This window comes from Haematobia irritans, chromosome 2 (genome assembly GCF_050003625.1).
Source record: "Haematobia irritans isolate KBUSLIRL chromosome 2, ASM5000362v1, whole genome shotgun sequence".
NCBI lineage: Eukaryota > Metazoa > Arthropoda > Insecta > Diptera > Muscidae > Haematobia > Haematobia irritans.
In genome coordinates, this window is record NC_134398.1 from 51564947 (window position 1) to 51585221 (window position 20275).

The window sequence follows — 20275 nt, forward strand, 5'->3', positions numbered from 1 at the left end:
TAAAACCACCAAAGCATAGTATGACTACACATAAAATAACTGACGGTGTTTGGCAGGTTTTCCACCACAAAGTTGCCTCTTTTTAAGAAAAACTATATTTTTGGAATGCGTTCCACAAGTTAAATTCCTTCCACAAATTTGGATTTTACTTAGCCGAGACACAAACCACGAATTTGACTCTCTAATTTATCTTCACACTCTTAAATAATATAATTAATAATAAATAACAAATAAAAAAATATATAAAATATTTGTTATTTTAAATTATGGAGAACATTTTTAGTTTTTTTGAAAATTATTGAACATATATAACAAACAATAACTCTATCAATGCTCGCGATGGTGTATAAAGAAAGAAAACGCCAAAACAATCACAACCCCTTCATTTTCGAATCTTCAATTATCAGGTAACATTCAGTGAGGCTAAACTTTTGTGAAAAAATTGGTTTACGAATTTTTATATTTGTAGGTATTGAAATTATAAAAGGAGGACAAAATCGTTAGGCAGCAACTTATTTAAACTGAAAGGCACAAGAAGAAGAAATAATACGTTTTACAGTTGCTAATATTACATGGAAATTGGAAGTAGTGGTATAATAAACCCATATTTCAAGGCCAGTCGATGCTGTTGATTCTTAATAAATATATATAATATACTAATAAACCATGTCTTTTATTAAAGAAAAAATTGCCTATACAAATAAATAAAGTTGTGCTTAAAAACGAAGAGAAGCAGTTCTAATTTTGAAGTAAAAGGTTTAGAACAAATATGTAAGATTTGTCCAAATGTATAGTGAACTTTTCACTATATTTATTCCATATATGAATTCAATTCAGTTAATTTTTTTCATTCTGTAGCAGAGTGTTACATAAATATAGGAAAATGTTAACTAATATATGGAATGCATTCTATCTAATTTCTACGAAAATCACATCGTACAAACAAATAAAAATGTCTGGCGCTATACGAAGTTCAACTTTCTTCACAATGAGTTCATTTTAACTTATTATAACTTGATGGGGAATAGCCAAAAGCAAATTTTCACAAAGTTTGCATTCCTTAAAATGGATTATTAAAGAAAAGTAATCGTGAAAAAATGACGATTTTAGCGTCTAAATTCGAACTTTATACCCACCATAAAGGTGGGTATTAAGTTAGAGTTTAGCCGCCAAAATTGTCATTTTTCATGATTACTTTATACTTTAATAATCCATTTTAAAGAATATAAACTTTATGAAAATTTGCTTCAGGCTATTCACCATCAAGTTATGATAAAATTTGCATCAATGAGGAATAATTTTATACTTTTCTTACTGATCTAGTTTTGATTTTAGCGGTTAAACTCGAACTTAATACCCACCTTTATCGTCGAAGCGAATTTTTCAGGGTGGTAAAAAAAGGTCTTTTCCATATTCATAATATATTTTATTTTAAAAGAAATATTTTCAAAATTACAAAGTCGAACATATTCAGATATTGAAAAACCATTACTGGTTAAAGTTTCCGTGGAATTTGCTAAGTAAGGCTTCTTAAATGATGTTCACTCATGAATTTAGATTGCCATAAAAACAATTGGCTTGGATTCGTGAAGAAAGAATAAATAAAATAATTCAATGCATAGCATGTTGAATGTTTGGCAAGCGATAATTAGATAAGTTTATTCTTAAAAAAATACAAAGACATATATTTTCAACAAGAAAAATAGAAATGGAACTATAATTTACACAATATATTGTGCAACCAAATTCATTAGAGAGAGGTTCAATAAAAGAAATCATTGGCCAAACTTTGCAATTTTTGTGTTTGGTATTTTGATAGAGAGGAATGCAGGGAAAAGCAGGTAATAATATAGCAGGCGAGGAGCAGAATAGTCAAGGCAAATACATTGAAAATGTTTGTAAATGGAAAGAAAATCTATAAATTTCAGTATGTATCTAGCAAGAGCTGAGTAAATATTTATACAGACCAACAAAGCAGGCAGCCATCGTCGACAACCACAAACTCAACGATAGCACAAACGACGATGCCGATGACGATTCGGTTCTGTGGAGCATATACAGCTCAGGCCCCTTACATCTTAAATGTATTGCGTTGCCATCATTCATCATGGAGAGTATAATACTACTTCAATTTTTAAAGTGATTGACCTATCTACCTTTTACACCTTTAACACTGCAAAACAAGGGGGAGTTGACACTAACATACATACAACAGAGAAACACAAAAACATGAGAGTGACAAGAATGTGAGGGAGACATAAAGAGGTAGAGCAATGCAACCAAAAACTATCCAATTATAAAACGACTAACTGAATTATGAAATTTTTTCACATAATCTTATCATCAGATAAAGAAAAAAAAAACAAATTTGATTATATAAAATCGTAGGACTATTGAGTGATACTCTATTGACTTTAAAAGGATGCTTTTGAAATATAAATGATAATGGAAAATTTTACAAATCATCGATAGTCCACCACATAGGAAAAGAAGGTAATTTTATAGCAAAACGAGAAAGAGTAAGAGGAAATGCACGATTTTTATTTGCAGATATACATAATTTTTTATTACCGAAGATTTATTGATGAGGAACGAACCATCATCATTCCAAGAAAACTTGCCATAAAAGTGGAAAAATCCATAAAAGTTTTTAATGCCAAGAAAAGTTTGCTCATTCGACGGGGATATTTCGTATTTTAGTGCGAAATGCCAACGGCAGTAAAGTAATGGCAGCAGCAGAACAAAAATTGGAACGTAAATGGGAGGCAGGGCAAGAGTATAAAAGCACTGTGTGTGTGGAGGAGAGAATTCCGAAGTGGTTATAGGGGGATTGAGCACCACATCACATCTATATAATGCTTCCATATTCAGTGTTGCCATTAAACTTTCATTGAAGGTGCATTGAATTACATACCCATGTACATATTTATATAGAGCTGATACACTGTGTACATCGAATAAAAAGAAAACCAATAAGCTTAAATAAATCTTTATTTATTTTCTTTATATAAGTACACTGAAAAAAACTTGGAGTGGCGGTTGCCGATCTTTTCTTCATACACGCACAGAAAAACCATGTTTGGACATGGTTGCCGCATCCATTTAATGCTTATCTAGAGCATGTAATTGCCGCGAAAACCATGTATTTTGTCTTTGTAAAAATAGTTTTCGAGCGGAGAAAAATGTATGGTGGCATGGACCATGTTCACTGACCCAACTTGGTTGCAGGTTAAATGTTACATGGTCGCCGCAAAAATAGCTCCTATCATATTATTTTGCTGTCGAATATGATTGCGACAATCATGTTTCTTCTCTGCGTGTATGCTTTTTCGTTTTTAAAACGTGTTAACAAAACCTTACATTTTCATTTTCGGGCTTGACTTCAAGTTGAAATTTTGCTGCTATGTTTCAAGTAAAACTCGTCTTAAAAACGATGTGTTGAAGGACGTGTTCTGATTTTCACCACTTTTTTGCTTTGCAGCCAAGCAGTTTTGGGCGTTATTCAATAAATTTTTATTCAAATAACAAATAATTTTTTATTCGTTATTTTTCATTTGGAATTTTTTGAAATCAAATTTCAACTGTTATCTGTTTATTTGTTTCACAAATAATTATTCGTTAGTTGTTATTTGTCATACAAATAATAATTTTTTTGAATCGAAAAAAAAAAAAAAAATAAATTGAATTTATTGAATTCTTCTGATAAAATAATCTTTTTTTGAGGAGCGATAATTGTCTTTATAACTAGGAATGGAACCGGAAGGTACAACATCCAAAAATAGTGATGGTAGGCGACATGGTAGGATGCATTTGAAGAGTACCAGAGCTATAAACGCCACCCAGCGAAAACTAGGTAACCACATCTCATTACAATTTGCATTACCAGGAGTAAAGCTGTCATTACACATCGCATTACATTGCGGTGATTTATAATGACAAACTTGTAATGACAATAATAAATAATGCTTGGTAATTTTCAAATTGTTATTCTCAACATGTAATGCATTTGGTTGTTAAAGACTTAATAAAATAGAATAACGGCAAATTTTATTATAACGTATAACACGAATCAAACTCCCTTAAACAACCCATTTTTATTTCTATTTTAATTGTGAAATTAATTTACGTGTAATCTTATTTAGATGACTTGTTAGATTTTTGTTTATTTCTGCAATATTCGCTTGTTCATATCACAGCCTTACTCGCCATATTTTGATCCATTGTAGTCGGCTAGAGAAATCATTTTTTTCGAGATTTGCAATCTTTGATATATCTACGAATAATTGATTACATAATAGGTATGCTTTAAATATGCTTTAAAAGCACTACTTATTTCATAGCCGAATGTATGCTTGGGGAGAAGTACTTTCCTCCTAGGACATGCGTGTGTAAATGTAATCTGGAGCGATGTCAATTAATAAGTGGTTATTAATTTTTAAATAGGCTTACCTACAAGCTTACTGGGTAATGAGAGTTTTTGCTGGGCAAAAACGTTCTCAAGCGAAGGAGGCAATGAGAATTTTTTTTTTACATACGTGTATTATTTGAAACTTTCGAATAACAAATAAAAAGATAACAAATAAATTGAAGTTATTTGTTTTCACAAATAAACGAATAAAAAAATTATTTGTTATTCCAAATAAAAACTAAATCGAATTTATTCGTTATCTTTTTATTCGTTATTTAGAATAAATTTTTCCCAACACTGCAGCCAAGATACAAAAAGGCAACAAATTTAAAGACAATTTCGTTAATTTTGAAGAATTTTGTGAATTATTAAAGCCAATGCAACCTTAGTCAACTTAGGGGGTTTTGGTTTGGCAAAAAATTATGTTAATCCGGTGTTACACTACTATTTCCTTCATTGTATTTTCGATTAAATTATGTCATTCCAAGGTTATTGTTAATTCATAATACTGTGAGGGATACAGAATCAAAATTCTATGTCAATATCCTTCCTATTTGGCAATCAATTTGGAGAACACTGAAAAAAAAAACAGTGAAACCATCAGGAAGAAGACTTTTGGTTAATTTTAGAAAATTTTTAATATTTTTAGAAAATTTTAACTAAGCAGTATTACAAACGCTGGCATCACGTCGATATCACAAATATAAGTAAATATTTTTCGACAAATTCAATAAAATTTATTAGACATAATTAAATTTTTTCACTTGTTAAAGAAAATTTTGTAGTTTAAAGGAAAAAAATGGAGTTCAAAATTGCAAGAATATCTTTAGTGACATAAGAATTTCATGATGGACGCATTTGTAGTAAAATTTACAAATTTAAAGATGTAATGAACTATTTTGTGAGAAGTGTGAATTTAGTAAATCTTTATGCTTCATTTGTGTACAATTTTTTCCCGTTCTTTAGTTCATTTAATTAACGTACGCAAAAAATTATTAGAGTAAATGAAACTTTCTCCAAACATAATAATTCCATGAACTAAAAGTTTCAAAAGGATTTCACTTTTTTTGAGTGAATGTTGCTCCTTCTTTCCCAATCGAAATCACCATTAGATACCCATCTTTAAGTCGAATCACTTAGCTATAAGAACAAGACGACTTTATTGAGAAGTTTATCGAGACAATATTTTTTCAGTGTAGGTATTTTCTTGCAGGAGAAATATTGGGTGTAAGAACTTCAGGAAGAAGATCTATATATAAATACCCATATACATATTTATATGGTAAAATTAGGCTTTAAATTTTTTTAAACTTTTGGTATACACCGAAAAAAAGTGAACCCACCGTGGAAGAAAATGTAGGTTTATTTTAGAAAATTTTAACTAAAATAGTTTTCTAATTGCAATATGTTATAAATAAGTTAATACTTTTTGTCAAACTGAAGAAATTTTTTTAAAAATAATTATTTTTTTCTGTTGTTAAAAAAAATTGTTAAAATGTCTTTAGCGCTGTACGAAGTTCGAGACAGGTACAATTTTAGTAAAATTGACTCATTTGAGAGAATTATGAACTCAATTTAAGCAAACTTCTGCCATTTTAGGAAATTATGAATTATTTTATTTTGTAGTAAAATTGTGCACTATATTTGTATACAATTTTTTCTTATTTTTAGTTCACGTCATTAAAGTTAGAAAAAATTATTAAAATAAGGAACATTTACTCATATTGTGCAAAATTCAACTAAATAAAATCAACTAATCTTCATGAAATTAGAGCCCCCTTTTTCTGGGTGTATAGGGTAAAATGTTTATGAGAAATTGAGGTAATTATTTTCGAAATTGACTTATCTCTCGAACTTTCGTACAAAAATCTGTTTATTCATTTCTTGTTTGCAAAAAATTAAGATTTTTCAAATTTGGTAGATTTTTATGATGATTTTGAGCAATTTCAATATAATCAAGTGTTAAATTAATTATTGCTATTAAAAAAATATAAATTTCATTTGGCATAGTTTATGTTACATTTATTTAAAAATAAACGGAAACAAATGTTTTTTTACTTCAATCAGGAATTTGATCCAGTCAATCAACTTACTTCAATTGGGGTTATATAAACAAAGGAAACCCAAATCAATTAAAAATTTATCTGATCATCACATTATGTGATTAATTTTTGTTTTGATTAAAAAATAATGGACAGAAAACGGAAATTTTTATTGAAAAATTATGGCGATATTTTTTTTCTGTATTTATAAGGATTAATTTATTTAATATTAAATTATACCAATAAAATTTAAAAAATTATAAAAATAAAATATTTTGTTTTGTAAACACACAAAAAAATATAGCACTCTCATAGAAAAAATTAGCAGTTGCACATAGAGAAGGAATATGATCACCTCAAAACGGTTTCAAGAATAAAATGTTATTATTGGGTGGGGAACATGGAACATTTTTGCTTCAAAAATGTTATCACAATATTATGTACATATGTATTTTTCGACAAATTTTTTGGACATAATTAATTTTTCACTTGTTAGAGAAAAAGGGTCAAATTGGAGTTCAAAATTGCAAATATATCATACGAAGTTCACGATGAAACAAATTGTCGTGAGGCCAAAGATTTCTTGTCCTAAAATACGAATGTGTATTTCTGTTTTTACTTTGCATAGAGTGGTAAAATTTTGGTACAATTTACAAATTTTAAAAAATACGAATATAGTAAATTGTTATGCTTCATTCTTTCTGACTTAAAGGAAACTTTTTCATTTTCACCAAATATTGTAAAAGCATATAAAATTCTATACATCCACACATTTTTTGTAATTCAAATTGACTGATTTGTATGGTAATTCTCGTTTTCAAAAATGAAATTGAGTCACTTGACTGCGCAATTGAGTGGAATGACTGCGCACTGCAAATAAACAAAACCGTGGCGAATTATCAAAGTATGTCTCTATATTTTCTTGGTCCATGCCAATGCTATGTGTTTGGTTCCATAAGTACTTTAGTAATGATGCAAGAGCAATGTATTATCATCCCAGAAAAAATGGAAGTTCTTCTAAAGGCACTACTTTAAAAGAACTTCCAAAAATGTCCTCCCAAAGATGTTCTTTGTTTTAAATACATAGGAAGTTCTTTTGATTCAATTTTTTAAAGCTCGCTTTTTTCATATTTTTAATAAAAAATACTAAATTATTTTTTTAACAAGGTTAAAAAGAGAGTAAGAATTGATAAAATGGAACAAATTATTAAAATTTTGTCGAAAAAATTCTAAATCCAATCTGAAAAAATTGTGAATTTTTGAAAATATTTGAAGTCAAACTTTTCAGACAAGCGTTAGAATCCATTAAAAATTATAAAAAATTATAAAAATTATTTATTTGACAAACCATCACAGAATTTTTTAATTTACATCCAAAACATTGAGTTCGGATCACACCTAAAGAAGTGATGCAAATTCAGTGCAACGGCTGTTGAAATGGAGGACTTCCGTCCTATGACAAGCCCATGTTAAATTCATCGCATCTGCGTCAATTTTGCACCACTTCCGGACCCAAAAAGAACATTTTCATTACATTTTTGGCGACGCTTTTTTTGCTGGGTACATTTAGCTGTCCACGTGGTAATAAAATTCACCCTCAACCAGGGATGGAAAATGCAGTACTATAGTACTATTTTCAATACTTTTTCACCCTCGTCAGTACCGTAGTACCCCCGCGAATGATTTAGTACCTTTTAAGACGATATCAGATTTATGGTACAATAGTTTTGGCAAAATATTTTAATATTTTGAGAAAGTCTTTAACAAACTTATTTGCTAATAGTCTCTTACAAATTTGGCAAAACAGACAAGTTCATGCGGGAAGAAAATCTCGATTTTGTAAACGCCTTAGAACAATATTTCTTGAATTTGAAGAATGTTTTAGTAGAAAAAAGCATGTGATTCTATATTACGCTTCCACACGAACACTTTCTAGATAAGAAGTCACGGTCGAAACTTGAGACAAACATAATCTGCCAATACTTGGAGAAAATCTTATCTAATACTGCCAAAACATATTATTTTCCAAAAATATATTTCTTCAAAAAGTTTTATCAAAATTTTTTTCTACAGAAAATTTTGTCAAAAATTTATATCTATCGAAAATTTTGTCAAAATTTATTTCTGTGGAAAATTTTGTCAACATTTTATTTCATTAGAAAATTTTGTCAAGATTTTATTTCTATAGAAATTTTTGTCAAAATTTTATTTTTATAGAAATTTTTAGTCAAAATTTTATTTTTATTACATATTATGTCAAAAAATTTTTTTATAGAAGAAAGAAAGAAGAAGAAACTTTTGGTTTTATTGAAAATTTTGTCAAAATTTTATATCTATAGAAATTTTTTTTTCAAAATTTTATTTCGGTAGAAAATTTTGTCAAAATTTTATTTCGGTAGAAAAATTTTGTCTTTAGGAAATTGTGTAAAGATTTTATTATTTATAAAATTAGGGTCAACTCAACAAAATTTACTATATTTTCTTTAAAATTTGGTCTAAGGGAGCTCTTGTCAATAATCTTCCAATGGAATTGTTATTGATTTTGGTGAAAAGTACTTTTTCGCTCAAAAAAATACCTTTTTTGTACTTTCTTAAAAATTGTATTTTCCATCCCTGCCCTCAACACACGTTTTTTTGGATTAAAAACAAGACGTGAGAAATAAAGTGGCTGTTAATTTTTAAAAGTAAGATATGATATTTCCAAATATTGTTTTATTTTCATTAAATAAAAAAAACCTCACCAATTAAAGGTTTATAAAATGTTGTTGTAATATGTATTTTAATATACAGAAAGCAAATTGCAAATATCTTCTCTCCGCTTAACTTTTACTGAACAATTTGCAGCAGTTAAGTTCCTAACAGGCATTTGGAATATTTATTTAGTTTATTTATTTATCCACAAAGAATATATAGGCAAGATGGCAGATATGTCCATAATATAGTTTAAAATTTCGTTAGCTCACGTAGCACAAAGGGAGCTTCATGTAAATGAGAGTAAATCTACTAAATTGTTATCTAAATTATTTAATAATATAAGTTTGCAATTAAAATCAATTATTTTATTTGAATAAAAAAGTAATGAAATGTTCTGAAGAAACCGATTAAATTATTAGACAAGTATGCTTTTACGTGATTGATCCTATAATTTTTGTGTTGGAAACAATCTCAATTAAACAATTCATTTTGCGATTGCAATAAAATTGCGTAAAATTAGTTTATTTAGAAATTGGCAACATTGGTGAAAACTATTTAAAATTTGATGATTATGATGAGTATTATTAGATGTAAGAATCTAAATAATCGATTACCATATTTCTAATTTAATAATTTTAGAATAAAAACTATTACGTATACATTCTTTAAGAATAAGATCTGATTAATATCTAAAAACAAAAATTGATTTTAGAATTAGTTTTCATTATTATTAAAGAATTATCAATTATGAGTATCACAGTATAGAAATACGGTAAAATAATCGACTCGAAAGAATAGCAGAAATAGAGAACATCTATAATTAATTTAAATCTGCAAGAATAATGTATGTATATGGATTTCACTTTAATTATATTTTTGCTTAGAGTTTGGATACATTTTTCAGCTCTTTACAAATTGGCAACAACATATACAATAGACAGACACTCTCAAGATATATGTATATACAAATGTTTGATAGTATTGGTACCGTCGTCGTCGTTGCCATCGTCATCATCATTCTTGTCGTTGTCGTAAAATAAAGCCACAATGACGACCCTCAGTTACGACAACAAAAACAACGATAATACACAGCCATAAAGCGAAAAGCTGCTGACGCCAACCGATGTATGTATTATAGATACACACCCAAAATTATCGACTCGTTTTTCAAAGTTGTATCCCTATAAAAGCATGTAATACTATCCATTTATAACGAATGCTTCACTTTACTTGTACACATATACCAAAAAATGCACAGAGTCAGTCAGACGAGCCACCAGCACACATTAAGTTTTTGATTGGCTTCGTTGGAATACAACGTTGTTATTGCCCACGTTTTGACACCCCGTCCGACCCATGTTTATGGAGTGTGGAGGTGGCATGATGAACAGACTTTCGCAGTTCTACCCAAATGTTAAACAGATGACTCTCATTTCCTCTCTGTTTCCTCCAAATACGTACTGAGCAATAAATATTTCTTATATCAAAATTATAATCCAATATCCATTTGTATGTACCCAACTTTCTATTATTGATGTTTTTCTCTTGTCCGTTCAAATTGCCAATTTCTGTATGTAGTGCATTCTGGATAAGTTGAAGAACTTTAACTTTCAAAAGTAGATAGTTTTTGGTTGGTTTGGTATAAACCACATGGCTTCGACGAATACAATGACGACCCTCAGTTTCTTTAATCAGAGAATATTAACATTGAGTCCAAAGTCCAACGTTTGTCTCTACTCTCAATCGCCGACATTCATGACGGCAATAACCTCCTAACCAAACGCTTGTGTATGAAATGTTGTCTCTTATTTCTGTTGTTGTTTCTTTTCTTTCAACAAAACTGCCTGATAAGAATTTTTTATTGTTTCCACTTTGAAAAGTTTTGTAAGAACTTTCCTCTCGGTATCATTTTATTTTTTCTTTAATTTTCATTTTAAAACCTAATATTTCGACTTTAAATATTTTAAAAATTATTTTCTTTTAAAATAAATACTGATGAGAGTTTTCAAGAACTTTTTAATTATGGAGAGTATTAAAGCTGAATATTTTGAAAATTTTAATTTTTCTTGGTTTCAAACGTGATTTGAATTATTATCTTGTTTAGGTCGATTGAGGTCATGGGTTTTCTTTTTTCTGTGTTTGTCTTGATGTTGTGTATATGTACATTTGTTGCACAACCCGTTGCCCAACTTTTACTGCATTACTACACTTTTTATTTGTTGGGAATGTTTGAACCACACATAACCATAGTTGCCTTAATGGGAATAGAAACGGGATTATGGGAATGGTGGGTTATTTGTATTCCAAAGGTAATAAGAACATCAGACCGTTGTCCTTGATAGAACATTTTAAAGTTTAAAATAAAAATCTTTTCGTAACTGAGATACACATCAACTATGCAAAAGTATTTCGAAATATTCAAGTAATGATTCAATATATGTTAAGGTTTTTTTTTTTTAAAGAAGTAAGGCCTAAAACAATTAAAAGCTATTACAAAATTTAATGTGACCTTTTGAAAGAGATATAATAATAATTTTTTTATAATTTTTTATTGTTAAATAAAAAAATATGTATTCAATTATTTTCAATTCAAAACTCAATTCATTTTTTTTTATCATTTTGATTGAATATTTTGAAGTCAGTAGAATTCAACAAATTAGCACCAATTTCTAAAATAAAAGACACTAACTTAAATGCAAGTTAATTACATTAAAAGTTCTTTGAGAGGATTGGATAAATTATTAATATCAATTGAAAGAGGTGTAACATTGTGGCGTAAGCTGAAAAAGACCATCTTAAATGAATTCGGTACAACAGTGAACAGCGCTCAAATCCACAAAATACTAACAGAGAGACAAATTTTGAAAGATGAAAACATCCAGAAATATTTCCTCCGCATGAAAATAGAAATAGCATTTCGAGGTAACGTTGAAGAAGTGCATTGATACAATATGTTATAAACGGCATTACGGATTACCAATAAAGCTATTTTGTACGGCGCTGAAGATCTAAGTGTGTTCAAAAAGAAGCTACGCATATACGAACAAATGCAAAATGATTTTAAACGGAATGACCCGGTTAAACCAATTGTCTATTCAAAATTTTATGTTGGCATTGACGGTAAAAAATATAAATTGATATTCCATGTTGTAGAACACAAATGCATAAACACTGAAACCATAATTGGTTCTGATTTAAGTTCTTTTGCTGAAATTGTTAAGATTAATAAGTTAGCGAACGAGGAGTGCGACGAAACTTTTAATATCATGACAATATACGCAGTTGAAAATTCAGCAGATATCGATGAGGATGATTTAGACGATGACGGTGCGAATTGTCTCAATTAAAAACTTAATAGAATTTATACATCAAAATCAATTAAATATTTTATTCAAACAATTAGAAAATTAAGTTCCAAAGAAATCATGTAATGTTCAATATAATACAAAAAGGCCTAGTGGCCCACATAGTGTATTACACAGTAATAAATCCTAACCATAGGCTTCATACATCACAACCGGTTTCCCAAATCTAATATACTGAAATAATTCATGTAGTAGAATAAAAATAAATGTATAAATAAGTAAACAACCCCCTGTTACAGCCCATAGTTTATATCCTAAAAATTGAACTCTGGAACTTCTTGGAGGAGTTCACATTTCTCTCGAGCAGCAGTACCTCAACCTTTTTCCAGGCCATATATTGAGACTCCCAAGCACATTTCCGTTTTTAACATCGGATAGAGGGCTAAAAGATCTATCGTCCATAAATATATAAATCTTGAACCACATACTTTTTCATTTGGCCACAGTGGACACAGAGAGAAACTCTGTTTCGTATTAGCGATTCGGAAGATCTTTATCGTTCAGTTTATCTTTGGTTAAAATTTGATTCTTCTATCTGTCCCCCTTTTGTCAATTTATACCAATTTCTTTGTAGATTATATCACTTGCTTCTTTTGTCCCACTTTGTTTCCGGCTTTGCCCAAAAACATTAGCTTAGGTCGAGCTCTAATAAACATTGAAGATCCCGTGTCAAAGGGAGTTTTTTTATTAAAACTATCCTCTCAAACTGCATTTCCATATGGGATTTCGAGGCAAAAAACCTTTGCCCAGAAGGAACAAAAAAAAATAATGCGTGAAGGAGTACTTCCCACTTCTTTCTAACTTTTAGTCACTTCAGGTTGAAATGTCAAGGAACTTTTGGTGGATTTTTATGATCACCTCCCTCCGCTAAGGCTTTTTTAACCCGAAAGCATTGACTGGTACTATGGGGGAAAGATTACATCCTTGGTCAGGAGTTCTTTTAGACTTACTGAAGTTAGTTAAAGTTTTCAACTAGCAATAATCGCACCTCGGTAGAGCCTCATTGGTTACGATATCGCCTCTGCGCAAAGCCGCCAAAATTAAAGGTAACTCTCAATGGGAATAAAACTAATACGTCGTACGTGAACCAAAAATAAAATCTATGTGCGTGAATAAAACTCTAAATTTCAAATATCAACTCAAAAAGCTTTCTACCGTTGTACGGGTGCACGCTCACTATTTGTCAGTGATAATAATTCAATCTAGTGTATAAACAGTTATCTCTCATTTCTAAAACAGATGTATGGTCACCTAACATCGTTAAGTGTCCAACACGGTACGGTCACCTTTCCTATTCGGTTATAAGGTGGATTCTTAATCTCTTAAAATTAATGGATTCAAAAAAGTAACCGTGGAAAAAGAAGCTTTTCGGCCCGAAACCCGAACATAGTACATACTAGAGCTGTGCGCGTGACACAAAATGCTCGTGGCACGCGTGAATCACGTGAGTCGTGAACAAAATCCAAAGCAACTCTCGTGAATGTGCGTGAATGGGACTAAAATAAATATGTCGTGCGTGAGAAATAAAATCGATTCGTGAATGTGCGTGTATACAATTTCTGCAAAATCACGCTCACGAAAAAAATTAAGGTTTAATTCATACTCTTATGTTAACTGAATTTAATTTAGCTCTCGAACTATATTCTATTTTTGAATTTTGTTACCTTTGCTGATTTCCGTTTGGAAAATGTCGTTAGTCTCGTGAATTTATCGTAAATTACGTGAATTGTCGTAAATCGTGAATGTGCGTGAGTGGGATTGGCTACCACACGTATCGTGTGTGAGCGTGTGTGAATAAACATTTTGCTTCGTGAGTGTGAGTGAAATTTCAGTCACGCACACACCTCTAGTACCCACCTTGTGATCCAAATGAAATAGACACTTCTACATATGTGAAGTGCTTCCTCATGATTTGCGTTTAGATTAGATTGTTATACAATTGACCTCTTATGAGTTATGCCTGAATCCTTGTTCAATGATTTCGAACCTATGCTTTCCTACCATACCTTAAAGATCCATAAAATTTCGCCATCGTTATTTATTCTTGCCTCTCGCAATGTTAGTGGCCTTTAACCTGTTACAAATCTAAATTTCGATATTTGCGTTTCCGGTATAAACAAACATTTTGTAAATATTTTTCTTGATTATGATGTTTTTCTATCCTATACACTTTCTCTCATATTTCCAGCTGAACCTTTGGACGAAATGTCGTATCAGAAAAGTGCGCCACAAATTGAAAACAATACATTTAATATGAAAGAACAACAACAGCAACAGCAACGACTTCATCAACGTGTACAACATGCTACAGCAGCACATGAACAGAAACGACAGCATCTGCATGCTCATCGTCAACAACACATTCCACTTTCATCACATCAGCAGCAGCAGCAACATCAGCAGCAGCAGCAACAACAACATCATCATCATCCTCCTCCTCTTCAGCAGCTACATCAAAAGCCTCCACCTTCTCATCATCATCATCCACATCAGCATCATCAGAATGAAAATGTATCACAGCAGCAACAACAACGAAAACAAGACATTGTTGTATCAAGTCCACAAACTACCCATATACCAAACACGAGGCAGCAGCAGCCAGAGGAGAATCCAATGCCAACATCCTTGGCTAATGTAAAAAGCGAACCAAAGGTAAAAAGAGAACGGGACAAAACAACACAATGCCCTGTAGTAAATATGGCATGGCAATGGTAGCATGTAAACATAAATATGGTCTAGCATTCCGTAATCTATGTAGTATGTGCCTGTGTGTCTGTCTGTCTGTCTGTCGACACTTTGGGGTCGTACCGTCAATGATGCCGACTTGGAGACAGCCAACACACTAACACATATGCAAAATGAAGTATAAACAAACATTTTTCATTCACAAAATTCTCATTCTACTATTCTATGCTGTGTTATCAACTGGTGGAGAAGGCGTGATTGTTTATATGCCCGATTGTTGAGCTTTTATTAAAATTTCTTTTTCTTTGCATATTCTTTCTCTGTTTTCTTTTTTTGTTTTTTTTTTTCTGTAGCCCTTGAACTTTCCTCGCCGCAAATTACAAACAGAGCGTTCCTCCACACTACCCATATGCCAGCGGTGTAAGCAGGTCTTTTTAAAACGCCAAAATTACGCACAACATGTTGCTCTCTCCTCATGTGCTATCGCCGAATACGACTTTAAGTGTTCCATATGCCCCATGTCTTTTATGTCCAACGAGGAGTTACAGACACATGAAGAATTGCATCGTTTAAATAGGTATTTCTGTCAGAAGTATTGTGGCAAATACTACGAAACAATTGACGAGTGTGAGAATCATGAATTTGGTCAACATGAATATGATATGTTCAAATGCAATGTAAGTGTGTATGCCGGCAAAGTACTTTTTCGGTATTTACATTTTCTTGGGTTTTTTTATAGATCTGCTGTGTGTCCTTCTCGAAGAGAGATGAATTATTTTCTCATCTTGTGGACCATCGTCAGCAACCACGTTATGATTGTTCTATATGTCGTTTATGCTTCCAGACCCTGTTGGAATTGGAGGATCATTATGTGGGGAATCCGGATTTTTGTGGCAAATTCTATGATAAAGAAAGTAAGAGTAAATAACGAAAGTAAAGGGACATTTCAAAGAAGACAAATATCTAAATATATTTTCCTCCTCAGGCTTTAAAAATCTGAAATGTTTTGCTAAATCTAATAAACAAGCAGCACAACAAGCAGCAACAAATCGATCAGAGAATCTCACAAGTTTTATGATTAAAGGTAAGAAAATCTTTGGAGCTTAGTAAATTCTGGAATGCAATAAAATTTCAATTTAAATTCAATTTTAGTTAGTTCTATAAATAGAGAATGGGAGGGATGAATAAATAAATATACATTCAATATAATACAAATCATTCTATATAATAATAAAGGCCTACATGGTATATTACACAGTAACAATATTTCCTAAGCTTAGGCTACAGAATAAAAAGAATTAAAACTAAATTTCTTAAAAATATGTTAATGGTCAAATTGTCATGACCATCTGTCCATTCTGTCATTTATTCTTGTAGTAATAGTAAAATTCTGTAGAAAGTTTTATAAAAATTTTATTTCTATAGAAAATTTTGTCAAAATTTTATTTCTATAGAAAATTTTGTCAAAATTTTATTTCTTTAGAAAATGTTGTCAAAATTTTATTTCTATAGAAAATTAATCAAAATTTTATTTCTATAGAAAGTTTTGTCAAAATTTTTGATTTTTATAGAAAATTTTGTCAAAATCTTATTTCTATAGGAAGTTTTGTCAAAATTTTATTTTTATAGAAAACTTTATCAAAAGTTTATTTTTATAGAAATTTTTATCAAAAGTTTATTTCTATAGAAATTTTAATTAAAATTTTATTTCTATAGAAAATTTTGTCAATTTTTTTATAGAAAATTTTATCAAAAGTTTTGTCGAAATTTTATTTTTGTAGAAAACTTTATGAAAAGTTTATTTCTATAGAAATTTTTATCAAAAGTTTATTTCTATAGAAATTTTATTTCTATAGAAAATTTTGTCAAAATTTTATTTCTATAGAAAATTTTGTCAAAATTTTATTTCTATAGAAAATTTTGTCAAAATTTTATTCCTATAGAAAGTTTTGTCAAAATTTTATTTTTATAGAAAACTTTATGAAAAGTTTATTTCTATAGCACTTTTTAATAAAATGTTATTTCTATAGAAAATTTTGTCAAAATTTTATTTCTATAGAAAATTTTGTCAAAATTTTAATTCTATAGAAAATTTTGTCAAAATTTTATTTCTATAGAAAATGTTGTCAAAATTTTATTTCTATAGAAAATGTTGTCAAAATTTTATTTCTATAGAAAATTTTGTCACAATTTTATTTCTATAGAAAAATTTTTCAAAATTTTATTTCTATAGAACAAATTTTTTCAAAATTTTATTTCTATAGACAATTTTGTCGTAATTTTATTTCTATAGAAAATTTTTAAAATTTTATAGTTAAAATTTTATTGCTATATTATGTCAAAAATTTATTTCTATAGAAAATTTTGTTGTTAAAAATTTTATCAAAATTTTATTTCTATTGAAAATTTTGTCAAAATTTTATTTCTATAGAAAATTTTGTGAAAATTTTATTTCTATAGAAAATTTTGTGAAAATTTTATTTCTATAGAAAATTTTGTCAAAATTTGATTTCTTTAGAAAATTTTGTCAAAACTTTATTTCTAAGAAAATTTTGTCAAAACTTTATTTCTAAAGAAAATTTTGTCAAAATTTTATTTCTATAGAAAATTTGGTCAACATTTTATTTCTATAGAAAATTTTGTCGAAATTTTATTTTCTATAGAAATAGAAATTTTATTTACATAAAAATTTTGTCAAAATTTTATTTCCATATAAAATTTTGTCAAAATTTTATTTCTATAGAAAATTTTGTCAAAAATGATCTATAGAAAATTTTATCAAAAGTTAATTCGATAGAAAGTTTTGACAAAATTTTATTTCTATAGAAAATTTTGTGAAAATTTTATTTCTATAGAACATTTTGTCAAAATTGTATTTCTATAGAAAATTTTGTCAAAATTTTATTTCTATAAAAAATTTTGTTAAATTTTTTTTATAGAAAATTTTACCAAAATTTTATTTCTATCGAAAATTTTGTCAAAAATGATCTATAGAAAATTTAATCAAAAGTTTATTTCTATAGAAAATTTTGTCAAAAATGATCTATAGAAAATTTAATCAAAAGTTTATTTCTATGGAAAGTTTTGACAAAATTTTATTTTTATAGAAAATTTTGTCAAAATTTGATTTCTTTAGAAAATTTTGTCAAAACTTTATTTCTAAAGAAAATTTTGTCAAAATTTTATTTCTATAGAAAATTTGGTCAACATTTTATTTCTATAGAAAATTTTGTCGAAATTTTATTTCTATAGAAAATTTTGTCAAAATTTTATTTCCATAGAAAATTTTGTCAAAATTTTATTTTCATAGAAAATTTTGTCAAAATTTTATTTCTATAGAAAATTTTGTCAAAAATGATCTATAGAAAATTTTATCAAAAGTTAATTCTATAGAAAGTTTTGACAAAATTTTATTTTTATAGAAAATTTTATCAAAAGTTTATTTCTATAGAATATTTTGTCAAAACTTTATTTCTAAAGAAAATTTTATTTCTATAGAAAAATTTGTCAAAATTTTATTTCTATAGAAAGTTTTGTCAAAATTTTTGATTTTTATAGAAAATTTTGTCAAAATTTTATTTCTATAGGAAGTTTTGTCAAAATTTTATTTTTATAGAAAACTTTATCAAAAGTTTATTTCTATAGAAATTTTTATCAAAAGTTTATTTCTATAGAAATTTTAATTAAAATTTTATTTCTATAGAAAATTTTGTCAATTTTTTTATAGAAAATTTTATCAAAAGTTTTGTCGAAATTTTATTTTTGTAGAAAACTTTATGAAAAGTTTATTTCTATAGTACTTTTTAATAAAATTTTATTTCTATAGAAAATTTTGTCAAAATTTTATTTTTATAGAAAACTTTATGAAAAGTTTATTTCTATAGAAATTTTTATCAAAAGTTTATTTCTATAGAAATTTTATTTCTATAGTAAATTTTGTCAAAATTTTATTTCTATAGAAAATTTTGTCAAAATTTTATTTCTATAGAAAATTTTGTCAAAATTTTATTTCTATAGAAAATTTAATCAAAATTTTATTCCTATAGAAAGTTTTGTCAAAATTTTATTTTTATAGAAAACTTTATGAAAAGTTTATTTCTATAGTACTTTTTAATAAAATTTTATTTCTATAGAAAATTTTGTCAAAATTTTATTTCTATAGAAAATTTTGTCAAAATTTTAATTCTTTAGAAAATTTTGTCAAAATTTTATTTCTATAGAAAATGTTGTCAAAATTTTATTTCTATAGAAAATGTTGTCAAAATTTTATTTCTACAGAAAATTTTGTCACAATTTTATTTCTATAGAAAAATTTTTCAAAATTTTATTTCTATAGAAAAAATTTTTTCAAAATTTTATTTCTATAGACAATTTTGTCGTAATTTTATTTCTATAGAAAATTTTTAAAATTTTATAGTTAAAAGTTTATTGCTATATTATGTCAAAAATTTATTTCTATAGAAAATTTTTAAAATTTTGTTGTTAAAAATTTTATCAAAATTTTATTTCTATTGAAAATTTTGTCAAACTTTTATTTCTATAGAAAATTTTGTCAAAATTTTATTTCTATAGAAAATTTTGTGAAAATTTTATTTCTATAGAAAATTTTGTGAAAATTTTATTTCTATAGAAAATTTTGTCAAAATTTGATTTCTTTAGAAAATTTTGTCAAAACTTTATTTCTAAGAAAATTTTGTCAAAACTTTATTTCTAAAGAAAATTTTGTCAAAATTTTATTTCTATAGAAAATTTGGTCAACATTTTATTTCTATAGAAAATTTTGTCGAAATTTTATTTTCTATAGAAATAGAAATTTTATTTACATAAAAATTTTGTCAAAATTTTATTTCCATAGAAAATTTTGTCAAAATTTTATTTCTATAGAAAATTTTGTCAAAAATGATCTATAGAAAATTTTATCAAAAGTTAATTCGATAGAAAGTTTTGACAAAATTTTATTTTTATAGAAAATTTTATCAAAAGTTTATTTCTATAGAATATTTTGTCAAAACTTTATTTCTAAAGAAAATTTTATTTCAATAGAAAAATTTGTCAAAATTTTATTTCTATAGAAAACTTTG

The 20275-nt window shown here is 27.9% G+C and overlaps 1 protein-coding gene and 1 pseudogene across 1 annotated transcript in view; one reads left to right on the forward strand and one right to left on the reverse strand.

The window, feature by feature from the left end:
• Positions 1-20275, forward strand: part of LOC142224287 (uncharacterized) — a 56714-nt gene that overhangs the window by 21890 nt on the left and 14549 nt on the right. The window contains exons 2-5 of the mRNA XM_075294056.1: positions 14698-15161; positions 15548-15871; positions 15934-16108; positions 16180-16278. Coding sequence (XP_075150171.1) covers positions 14698-15161; positions 15548-15871; positions 15934-16108; positions 16180-16278 — 1062 coding nt within the window. The remainder of the gene's footprint in view (positions 1-14697; positions 15162-15547; positions 15872-15933; positions 16109-16179; positions 16279-20275) is intronic.
• On the reverse strand, positions 13423-13542 carry LOC142227701 (U4 spliceosomal RNA; annotated as a pseudogene).